A 12,355-nucleotide genomic window follows, 5' to 3' on the forward strand; every position below is an offset into this window, starting at 1 on the left:
AGCGGTTGCTGATGACATGCAAGAGGAGTGTCACGATGCCGGCTGGCAGGAGGTGGATCCTCTGTGCCAGAGAGGGATTGGCGTGGACCGTGCTAGTGGACCGGTTCTAAGTCACTACTGGTTTTCACCAGAGCCCGCCGCAAAGCGGGATGGTCTTGCTGCGGCGGTAGTGACCAGGTCGTATCCACTAGCAACGGCTCAACCTCTCTGGCTGCTGAAGATAGGCGCGGTACAAGGGAGTAGAAAGAAGCAAGGTCGGACGTAGCAGAAGGTCGGGGCAGGCAGCAAGGATCGTAGTCAGGGGCAACGGCAGGAGGTCTGGAACACAGGCTAGGAACACACAAGGAAACGCTTTCACTGGCACAATGGCAACAAGATCCGGCGAGGGAGTGAAGGGGAAGTGAGGTATAAATAGGGAGTGCACAGGTGAACACACTAATTGGAACCACTGCGCCAATCAGCGGCGCAGTGGCCCTTTAAATCGCAGAGACCCGGCGCGCGCGCGCCCTAGGGAGCGGGGCCGCGCGCGCCGGGACAGGACAGACGGAGAGCGAGTCAGGTACGGGAGCCGGGACGCGCATCGCGAGCGGGCGCCACCCGCATCGCGAATCGCATCCCGGCTGGAGACGGTATCGCAGCGCACCGGGTCAGTGGAGCTGCCCGGAGCGCTGCGGTAGCGAGAGTGAAGCGAGCGCTCCGGGGAGGAGCGGGGACCCGGAGCGCTCGGCGTAACAAGGAGTCATAGTGGATGGAAATTCCAAGGAGGCTATGGGCTCCGCTCAATGTGCTCATCTGCATATATGAAAAAAATGCTAATTGTTTAGCTCTGCTGGAGCCTTCCCCTGTTGCTTCTAGCAAGAGAACAAAACTGTTGCATCAAACCCACCCAACCATTATCATAAGTTCTGCTGTTTAAGCACATTTCTTTATACCACCCTCCTCGAGGTGTAAGTTGTGCCAAAAATGTGTTGCAGGATTTAGTAAAGAACAGGTGATGCTCGTAAAAGAGTTGCAATTTTGACACATCTACTTCATAAGTGTTGGCATTGAAACATGCACCAGATTATGGCACAACAAGACACAAAATTTTAGCACAGCAGCCTTAGTAAATCTGGTGACTAACCTCCATGGCAGCTGAACAGAGTTGTTGTTGATGAAAGAATTTATTAGTTTAGCATTGGACTGTCTAGCATTTTTATAGACAATTCCAAATACAGACAGAATGAGAATATCCCAATGGACGGTATTGTGTACATTGCTTACAGACCATTTAATAGTCAGTAGATCCATGTTCTGATGGACTGTAATTGTCATGCATGTGCTCTCACTCAGTTTGTGTCTAATACTTCATACACTGTAATATCCATGATTCACATGAATCAGTCATATTACAACATTTACTGTGTAATGTATATCATATTCCGAGGATTCAGAGTCATCATAGAATTGTGTATAAGGAGGATGTAGTTAATATCACATGGATTGTTATATCCATTTCTTTTTATCCAGCAGAGCAACCGGTGAGTTATTATATCCATATAAATACAGGAGGAGTGACTATTGCAGCCTGGAGCTGGAAACTTTCTGCCTGCCATGGATAGGAGCTATCATTTTCTGAGGACTGGGTGCCACCCCTTGTAACTCTTGCAATCTTTTTTGCCTTGTATATAATTTGTGCAGGATTCGTGCACATATCATTTATTGAGATCACAAGAAGACAAACATTTGAAAAAAGGAACAACCAGGTCATCTTTCCTCATTTGTACATTAACCATTCACGATGAAAGAGATGTGCACTGGGCCCTTTACCAGGGCATTTGCTGGAGAACTCATTGGTACTTCGATATTTGTCTTTTTTGGCCTGGGTTCTGCAATGAGTTGGCCGTCAGCACTTCCAACTGTTCTGCAGATTGCTTTTACTTTTGGCCTGGGCATAGGGACTCTTGTTCAAACCTTTGGGCACATCAGTGGTGCCCATCTCAACCCAGCCGTTACTGTAGCTTTCCTGGTGTCATCACAGATCTCCTTCTTCCGTGCAGTTTGCTACGTTTGCGCACAGTTGCTGGGAGCAGTTATTGGAGCTGCTTTACTCTATCAGTTCACTCCTGAAGATGTTCATGGTAGCTTTGGAGTCAATATGGTAAGTTTTTTCATTACTAGTTTACCTCTGGGGGGGGTTAACAAGCAATATGGTATCATCAAACATAGCAACGTATCCTATTAGTAATAGCTAGTCTTTTGCGTTAAATTTGAAGCGACTTTGGGTTTTTATAGATGCTTCTTCACTTTTAGTCAATAGGAAAGGGGGCGTTTATTGTATATTACCTGCATTTTATATTAATAACCAGTAATTTATTATTTTAGTACTTTAATTGTCTGCTACTGTTTATGTATTTTATTATCTAAGATGCATGATATAACAAACGGAAGAGCGGAGAGCACTTCAAGTGCAGATTTCTATATGAAACAGCAATTCCTGTCACAACACAACACCCACCTAGTCAGATTGCTCAAATTTAGGAAGCTTCCGCCTGGTCCTCCCTGAACCTCTCACTGCTTGGAACGGGACACAAAAATAGCGTGTGTGCAGAACCATCTGCACCTGGAAGAACTGGATCTTTCCTGCATGTATGGCCTGATAAAGGATCCAGTATGGGTCCGAAACAACTTGCTTGATTTTGCTGTATCCATTAATTAATGGACTTCTGTTGCACCTGTAAAGGCTGCTTATCGATCAGATACATACATAGATCTAGATCTAAAACAAACTTTATGGATGAAGATTAGGTAAACATACTAGCCCCATACTGGCATAGTTTGAAGAGTTGGGACCAGTTTAGTGTTTACCTTGGACTTGTCTACTTATTTGTACTTCTAGAAGGTTTATAAAGCTTCTTTAGATGGCAAGATTTACAGGGTTGTATATATCAATTATGGGGCTATGGCTGCTGTTTGTTAAGGTTAAGAGTTAAATGCTCACATATGTGCCCACATATATAAGGACTAATAAATCTTCGATGCTACTTTGTTATTAGACAGTTCCCTAGTATGGTCAAAATGTCCTTTGCAAAAAACAATGGAGTGTGATGTGCACAAAAGGATTCCTACTTTGGGGGGCTGTTGTGGTCCATGTGGGAACCAATGACAGAATATATGGTAGGTGGAGGTCCCTAAAGAATAATTTTAAAGAATTAGGTGCCAAGCTGAAAGTAAGGACCTCTAAGGTTGTATTCTCTGGGATACTGCCTGTGTCATGCGCATCACAGGAAAGACAGCGGGAGCTTAGGGAGCTAAATGCATGGCTTATGTCTTGGTGTAAGGGGGGGAAGGGTTTTGGTATTTAGAGCACTGGGCTGACTTTTCATTGTGGTAAAATGGATCTGGTAATTTCTAGGAAGGAATTGTTGTCAAATACGGATACAGATGATAGATGGGAAATTTTCAAATCCACACAATGACTATACAGCTAAATTTAATTTCTGTAGGGAAAAGTATAAACAATGAATACTTAATCCTTAATTATAGCTGACAACTGATGTTAAAAGACCAATAAACAAAATTGCATTTAAAAAATAAAAATTTGAGGGGTTAGCTATAGTATTTAAACATTACAAAAAGCTTAATAAAGTCTTTAAAAGTGTAATAAAACAGCAAAAATTCACAATGAAAGTGCGATGGCCAAAGAAAGCAAAACAAATCCCAAATATATTTTTTTAAATATATAAATGCAAAAAAAACAATGACAGAACATGTAGATTTATATACACCTGAATAATGATAATGGGGAGGTGGTCACTGGCGATCAAGAGAAGGCAGAGCTACTGAATGGGTTTTTTATTTCTATATACACAAATTAAGAGAAAGGAGCTGACGCAGGACGAGCCAGTGCTGGTAACACATCATGTAATGTACTCAACTGGCCTAATGTAGATATGGTCCAAGGTAAATTAAGTAAAGTAAATGTAAGCAAATCTCTAGAACGGGATGGATTACACCTAAGAGTTCTTAGAGAATTAAGTTCAGTAATTTCTGTACCCTTGTTCATAATATTAAGCGATTTTCTGGTGCCTAGTATTGTGCCGAGGGACTGGCGCAAGGCGAATGTGGTTGTCAAACCAACCTAATTTGCTTTTATGAAGGTGTGAGTAGAAGCCTTGATAGAGGGATGGCTGTGGATATAGAGGGAGATTTATCAAAACCTGTGCAAAGGAAAAGTTGCCCAGTTTCCCATAGCAACCAATCAGATTGCTTCTTTCCTTTTACAGAGGCCTTGTTAAAAATGAAAGAAGTGAGCTGATTGGTTGCTATTGGCAACTGGACAACTTTTGCAGAAATTAGCATAAGCAAAAATTAGCATGCCTGTCTCACACAGTAGTATTAGAGCCTTCTTTACACCACAGAAGCTGGAAGCAGAGAGGGATGATCACTGTGATGTGTACTGTGAAAAAAAAAAAAAAACAAATATTCATAATTGCGAATATATAGTGCTATATTCGTGAATATTCGCATATTCGCGAATATGCGATATTCGCAAATAAAATTTGCATTGCGAATATTCGAGAGCAACACTACTGTTCAGTTTTGGTCACGAGTTCATAAAAAGGGACGTTGCAGAGCTGGAGAAGGTGCAAACATGCACAACTAAACTAATAGAGGCATGGAACACCTTAGCTATGAAGACAGATTAAAAGAATTACATTTGTTTAGTCTTGAGAGGAGACATTTAAAGGGGTTGTGCGCTGCCCTGCAGTTCGGAGCTCCGCTCACAGCGTCCGGAAGTTCATTACTTCGAACTCTGTGTGCGGGCTTCCGTGTTCGCGGCCGGCAGGCGTGACGTCACGCCCGGCCCCTTCATGACGTCTCGCCCGCCCTGTCAACGAAAGTCTATGGGAAGGAGGCGCGACGTCACGAGGGGGCGGGCGAGACGTCACGAAGGGGCCGGGCGTGACGTCAAGCCCGGCGGCCGCGAACACGGAACGCTGTGAGCGGAGCTCCGAACTGCAGGGCAGCGCACAACCCCTTTAAGGGGGATTTGATCAACATATATAAGTATTGTAGGGAACAGCTCACATGGTGGGGGTCGGCAATGATAATATTTACACAAGCAGTTGGTTTCAAAAGGATGTTTATTTAAGTGATTTTCAGAACAAAGCACAGTGCAAACAAAAACAGCAAAACCTAAGCCTGTCCGGTTCTAACTAAACATCAGGATACCCCATTATCCTATTGTGGGCCTAATGTCTGTCTCCAAGCAAACTTACAAAAGTGTCCATAGAATAAAGTTCAGACCTGGTGGGTTTTTAGCTGCAGTCCTGTTTGTGTCTGTTTCTCCTCTGTCTCTTCAGCAATCAGCAGCCACCCAACCTCACCTGCGGACACCTTGAAATAGGGAAACCCATAGTGGACCAGGGGTGTGGACTGGAGCACTCCCACATCCAACCTGTCATCCAGTCCAGGTAATCCAGCCCATGAAACTTTGCACGAGCCGTAGCAGACTCTGCTAGAGCAACATATATCCTTCGGAATTTCCTTTATCATGCCTGTCTGAGAAAACCAGGCAAAATGATACACCCCATCCACCACTTTCCCGTACACTTTACCACATATCTTCCCCTCCCCCTCTTCTTCAGACCAAAGGTCTGGGGATTTATGGTGAACACACAGTACACCCTGGACAATGCATCTGCATTCCTCTGTAATTTTCCAGGTCTACGTTACCACTTTAAAACTGAAATTTTGTAAGGATTTTTTTTCATCCAGGCCAGAGGAGCATGGTCTGTCACCAACACAAATTCTCTACCCAGCAGATAATATTTCAGGGACTCCAATGCCCACTTGATGGCAAGACACTCTCTTTCCACTATGGCATAATTTTCTCTGCCGGGGTCAGTTTCCTACTCAGGTACATTACTGGGTGTTCTTCCCCATTTATCACTTGTGACAGGACTGCTCCCAAACCTGTATCAGTCGCATCCATCTGGAAACTGTTTGCTGAAATCTGGGGAAACAAGCACTGGCTGTTCACACAGGGCAGACTTTAGGATCTGAAAAGCCTGTTCTGCCTCTGGGATCCACTTCACCATTACTGACCTACCACCTTTTGATAAGTCTGTCAATGGTGTAGCAATTGAGGCAAAGTTGGGCACGAACAGACGGTAGTACCCGGTTATGCCAAGGAAGGCCTTCACCTGTTTCTTTGTTAATGGCCTGGGCCAGTTCTGTATCGCCTCAATCTTATTCTTCTGGGGTTTAACCAGCCCTCTACCAATAATATTTTTGCTTCCTCCAGACCCACTGCACATTTCTTAGGGTTTATGGTTAAGCCTGCATCACTGATGGCGTCTAACACTGCCTGTACCTTGCAGAGGTGACTTTTCCAGTCAGACGAAAAAATGACCACATCGTCCAGGTAAGCAGCGGCATAATAACGATGTGGTCTCAAGATTAGATCCATCAGCCTCTGAAATGTCTTCTCTTTAGCCTCCTTAAATAACAATATCTGCCAATAACCCTTTGTAAGGTCAAGTGTTGTGATGTATCTTGCTCTCCCAAGCCTCTCAATAAGTTAATATACCCGGGGCATGGGGTATGCATCGAATTTTGAGATCTCATTTAATTTTTTGAAATCATTACAGAATCCCCAGGACTGAAGACCCTCACCCTGGCAGATCTGTTATAAATTATGCTCTGATCCTCTTGAGCTCTCTGCAGATGCTCTTTAACTATAGGCATCACCTTCGCTATCTGGTCCTGCATCTGGGCCATATGTTCAATAAAATGTTTATTTGGGGTGGCCTCGGTCTCCCAGGTTTCTTTGACAACATCTAATAAACCCCTTGGATGCCGGCCATAGACTAACTCAAAGGGTTAAAACCAGGAGTCAAGTCCTGGTGAAAAAAGTGTGGGAACTCACCCTAGATTTCCACTTAAAGGGGTACTAGACATCTTATACCCTATCCAAAGGATAGGGGATAAGATGTCTGATCCCAGGGGTCCTGCCGCTAGGGACCCCACGTTCTCCCTGCTGCTCCCGGCGTTCGTTTAGAGCATTGGGTGCAGCAACAGAGGCTCATGACTCACTGTCACGGCCCTTCAATGCAAGTCTAGGGGAGGGGGCGTGACGGCCGTCACGCCCCCTCCCATAGACTCGCATTGAGGGGGCATTACTGTGATGTAATGAGCCTCTTCCCTGCATCACCAGTCATCCGGCACGGAGCGAAGTTCGCTCCATGCACCAGATGTCTGGGATGCCGCAGCAGAGACCCTGTAGATGCCTGGGAAACTTCCCTGGTAGAGAACATGAGGTAGGGTAATAGACAGTCCTAGTTCCGGCCATCCCTTTTTACTACCTTTTTCAGCATATGCTTTAGGGTTTTGTTAAACCTCTCTACTAATCCGTCCATTTGATGGTAGTACACTGAGGTTTGGATGTGAGTGATTTTAAACAACTTGCATAGTTCTTTCATGACCTTTGACATAAAGGGTGTACACTGGTCAGTAAAGATTTCTTTAGGGATCCCTGTGTAAGAGAATATGTAAAACAATTCCCTAGTGATATTTTTGGCCATATTTCTTAAGGGTACCGCCTCTGGGTATCGGGTAGCATAATCCAATACCACCAATATATATTGGTGTCCCCTAGCAGATTTGACAATGGGCCCCACCAGATGCATGGCAATTCTTTCAAAGGGCACTTCAATAATGGGAAGTGGCACCAAGGGGCTATGGAAGTGTGGTGTGGGGGCACTTAATTGGCATATGGGGCATGACACACAGTCCTTTTCCCTTCTTCATACACCCCAGGCCCAAAAAAATCTTTGGAGGACCCTCTCTTGTATTTTGTTAGTCCCCAAATACCCACCAAACACATGATTATGAGCTATGTCCAGCAACATGCAGCAGTATGCTTTAGGCACCAGAAGCTGTTCCACAGTTTCATTGTTAACTTTGGTGATCCGATACACGAGATCCCCATTCATGGCAAAATGTGGACATTTTTGGTCAACTTCTGGTTCCTGTGGTACACCATTTATTACCATGACATTTGGCCAGGCAGTTCCCAGAGTGGGGTCTCCCAACTGTTCCATCCCAAAATTACCCTGAGTCACTTCTAGATCTAAGACCTGTTGGCCAGGTAGGGAGGTTTCTTCTTCCCCAGCTAACACCTGCAAAGGAAAAAGGTCACTACACATTTCAGGTGGACCCATATTTCCATTTTGCCCCTCATTGTTACCATTTTTTTTTCACTGGTTGTCTTACATGACCCATTGTTAACAGGGAGAGGAATAGATTCTGCCGGAGTTTCTTCTCCGGCTGTAGAAGTACCACCCTTTTCCACAACTCCCAGAAAAATGGGAAATCACGACCTAATCTAACTGCATACATACGTTGTTTTACAACCCCAACTTCGTAGGTCACAGTTCCTGAGGGAGTCACCAACTTAACAGGGGCCACAGGGTAAGCTACAATATCTCTGTGAATGCATAGCATTCTTATGTGTTTGTTTGTCACATAGTCCCTAGCCACAAGGCTGACCCGAACCAAAGTTACCAGGCTACCCAAGTCCAAAAGGGCCTTCACGGAGCAGTCATTTATCTTTACCATACATACATGTGGCTCAGTCTCTGACCCTGGAACGGCTACACAAGCAGGCCCCGCAAATAGCGACTGTCGCCGGCTAGCTTCACACTCCATGGGCTCTGAGGCAAGAGGGCAATAGGCGGCTATGTGTCCCCACTCATGACACCTCCAACACTGGGGGGGCCCCTGGTCTCTTTAGTATGGAGTCCTTTCTAGAACAGGGAAAAACCTGGGGTTCATTATCAGTCTTTTGCCCTCCCCCAAACTTTAGAGCCCTGCTCCCTTTCACACCCTTCCACACACCTCCAGCTGGAACTCTCTTACCCACAGATGTCACAGGCTTGACGGTTCTGGAAGGCGATTGTGAGGTAGTCCTCAGTCGCTATGAACCATTCCACCATGGTGACAAGCTGCTCAGCAGTCTGGGGGTCTTCTTGAGCAACACACCGTTGTAGCTCTGAAGTAATGGTCCACTACGATCTTTTCCACGATCTGGGCGGGTGTAGAAAATTCTGGTTCCAGCCACTATTGTACTAGATGAATAAGATCATACATCTGTGACCTGGCGGGTTTGTCCTTGGCGTAGCTCCAACTGTGGACATTCCTGGCACGAACAGCTTGTGTAACACCAAGGTGAGCAAGGATCTCCATTTTTAGTTTGGCATAGTCCTGGACTTCCTACTCCCTGAGGTCATAGTAGGCCTTTTGAAAGGGCTCAATCACTTCTGCCCACTCTGCAACTGGCTCTCCGTCACTCTCTCAAATACAGTGAGGTAGGCCTCAACGTCATCATCAGGTGTAATTTTTTGTAAGACCCACGGACGGCCCTCCTCACATTCACAGTCTCAGGGGGCTTCTCTCCACTTGTGAGGTCTTAGCCGCAACAGTCTCTCTGAACGCAGCAATCTGCTCCATTAACAGACGATTTGTTTCCTGCTGGTGTGCCATGGTCTGATGTTGGTTTGCCATGGTCTGCTGTTGTTGCTCCTTGGACTGCTGTTGTGCCTGTTGCTAGAAACATTTCTGCAAAAACCTTTTTTTGCTGTTGATTAGTCTGTATCAGCTGCTTTGTCATCTCCTACATTATGCCGGATGGGCCTTATGCCAGGACATATGCTTCTGGCCCTTTAAATGTCTACAAAATTCAATTGCAGCATTTTGTCATGCCGTTACCCCTAGCAACAGGGTCTGCCCACATCCTCTACCAATTGTAGGGAACAGCTCACACAGTGGGGGACGGCAATGATAATATTTACACAGGCAGTTGGTTTCAAACGTCCAAGAGGATGTTTATTTAAGTGACTTTCAGCACAAAGCACAGTGCAAACAAAACAACAAAATCTAAGCCTGTCCGGCTCTAACTAAACATCAGGAAATCACATTATCCTACTTTGGGCCTAATGTCTGGCCCCAAGCAAACTCACAAAAGTGTCCATAGAATAAAGTTCAGACCTGGTGGGTTTTTAGCTGCAGTCCTGTTTGTGTCTGTTTCTCCTCTGTCTCTCCAGCAATCAGCAGCCACCCAACCTCACCTGGGGACACCTTGAAATAGGGAAACCCATAGTGGACTAGGGGTGTGGACTGGAGCACTCCCACATCCAAACTGTCATCCAGTCCAGGTAATCCAGCCCATGAAACTTAACAAGAGAGCCGTAGCAGACTTTTCTCTGCTAAAGCAACATATATCCTTCTGGATTTCCATTATCGTGCCTGGCTGAGAAAACCAGGTGAAATATACACCCCATCCACCACTTTCCCGTACACTTTACCACAGTATATAAATGGCTCATTCAAAAAATAGGGGGAAAAACTGTTCCAGGTTAAACCTCTCAAAGGACAATGGGCACTCCCGGGTGACCTGCCTTCTTTACCATAAGAACTGTGAATTTATGGAACAGTCTACCTCAGGAACTGGTCACTGCAGGAACGGTTGAAAGCTTCAAAATAGTTAGATATATTATTAAAAAAAATATAACATTAAAGCTTATGCAGAAATATAAAATCTCATGCCTTCCACTTTATCCAGCATACCCCTTCCCTTCAACTCTTTGGTTGAACTTGATGGACGTATGTCTTTTTTTAACCATACTAACTATGTAACTATGTAATTGCCATTTGTTGAAATGCTAGTAAACTGTATTTGTGGCCCACTTTTAACTTTAAAGTCTAGTTGACCATGTAGCAGCCATTTAAACATACATTGCTCAAAAAATAAAGGGAACACTTAACCCCTTAAGGAACAAGGACGTATGAGTGCGTCCTTGGTCCGGCTCCCGTAATATAACGCGGGGTCCCATGGTGACCCCGCATCATATCACGGCGGGCCCGGCGTCATACTGATCGCGGTGCCGCGCGCTATTAACCCTTTAGCCGCGCGCTCAAAGCTGAGCCACGCGGCTAAAAGTGAAAGTAAAAACTGCCGGTTAGCTCAGTGGGCTGTTCGGGATAGCCGTGGCGAAATCACGGCATCCCGAACAGCTTGCAGGACAACCGGAGGGTCCCTACCTGCCTCCTCGCTGTCCGATCGCCGAATGACTGCTCAGTGCCTGAGATCCAGGCATGAGCAGTCAAGCGTCAGAATCATCAATCACTGGTTTCCTATGAGAAATCAGTGATCAATGTGAAAGATCAGTGTGTGCAGTGTTATAGGTCCCTATGGGAGCTATAACACTGCAAAAAAAAGTGAAAAAAAAAAGATCATTTAACCCCTCCCCTATTAAAAAAACACAGTGTAAATAAAAATAAACATATATGGTATCACCGCGTGCGGAAATGTCCGAATTATAAAAATATATAATTAATTAAACCGCACGGTCAATGGCGTACGCGCAAAAAAATTCCAAAGTCCAAAATAGTGAATTTTTGGTCACTTTTTATATCATGAAGTCCTATCAATGCAAAAATGGTACCATTAAAAACTTTAGATCACAGCGCAAAAAATGAGCCCTCATACCTCCCCATACGCAGAAAAATAAAAAAGTTATAGGGTTCAGAATATGACAATTTTAAACGTATTAATTTTCCTGCATGTAGTTATGATTTTTTCCAGAAGTACGACAAAATCAAACCTATATAAATAGGGTATCATTTTAATCGTATGGACCTACAGAATAAAGATAAGGTGTCATTTTTACCGAAAAATTTACTACGTAGAAACGGAAGTCCCCAAAAGTTACAAAACTGCGTTTTTTTTTCAATTTTGTCGCATAATGATTTTTTTTTCCGTTTCACTGTAGATTTTTGGGCAAAATGACTGAAGTCATTACAAAGTAGAAATGGAGGCGCAAAAATAAGCAATCATATGGATTTTTAGGTGCAAAATTTAAAGAGTTATGATTTTTTAAAGGCAAGGAGCAAAAAACAAAAGTGCAAAAACGGAAAAAACCCCGATCCTTAAGGGGTTAAACAACACAATGAAACTCCAAGTCAATCACCCTTCTGTGAAATCACACTGTCCACTCAGGAAGCAACACTGAATGACAATCAATTTCACATGCTGTTGTGCAAATGGAACAGACAACAGGTGGAAATTATAGGCAATTGGTAAGACACCCCCAATAAAGGAGTGGTTCTGCAGGTGGTGACCACAGACCACTTCTCAGTTACTATGCTTCCTGGCTGATGTTTTGGTCACTTTTGACTGCTGGTGATGCTTTCACTCTAGTGGTAGCATGAGGCGGAGTCTACAGCCCACACAGGTTGCTCAGGTAGTGCAGCTCATCCAGGATGACACATGAATGTGAGCTGTGGCAAGAAGGTTTGCTGTGTCTGTCAG

General features: G+C 44.6%; 1 protein-coding gene across 1 annotated transcript in view; it reads left to right on the top strand.

The window, feature by feature from the left end:
* Positions 1-1,762: 1,762 nt before the first annotated feature.
* The window catches only part of LOC130357709 (aquaporin-2-like), a 47,968-nt gene continuing 37,375 nt past the window's right edge, over positions 1,763-12,355 (top strand). The window contains exon 1 of the mRNA XM_056560437.1: positions 1,763-2,140. Coding sequence (XP_056416412.1) covers positions 1,781-2,140 — 360 coding nt within the window. The 5' untranslated portion in view covers positions 1,763-1,780. The remainder of the gene's footprint in view (positions 2,141-12,355) is intronic.

This window comes from Hyla sarda, chromosome 2, assembly GCF_029499605.1.
Source record: "Hyla sarda isolate aHylSar1 chromosome 2, aHylSar1.hap1, whole genome shotgun sequence".
NCBI classification, from domain to species: domain Eukaryota; kingdom Metazoa; phylum Chordata; class Amphibia; order Anura; family Hylidae; genus Hyla; species Hyla sarda.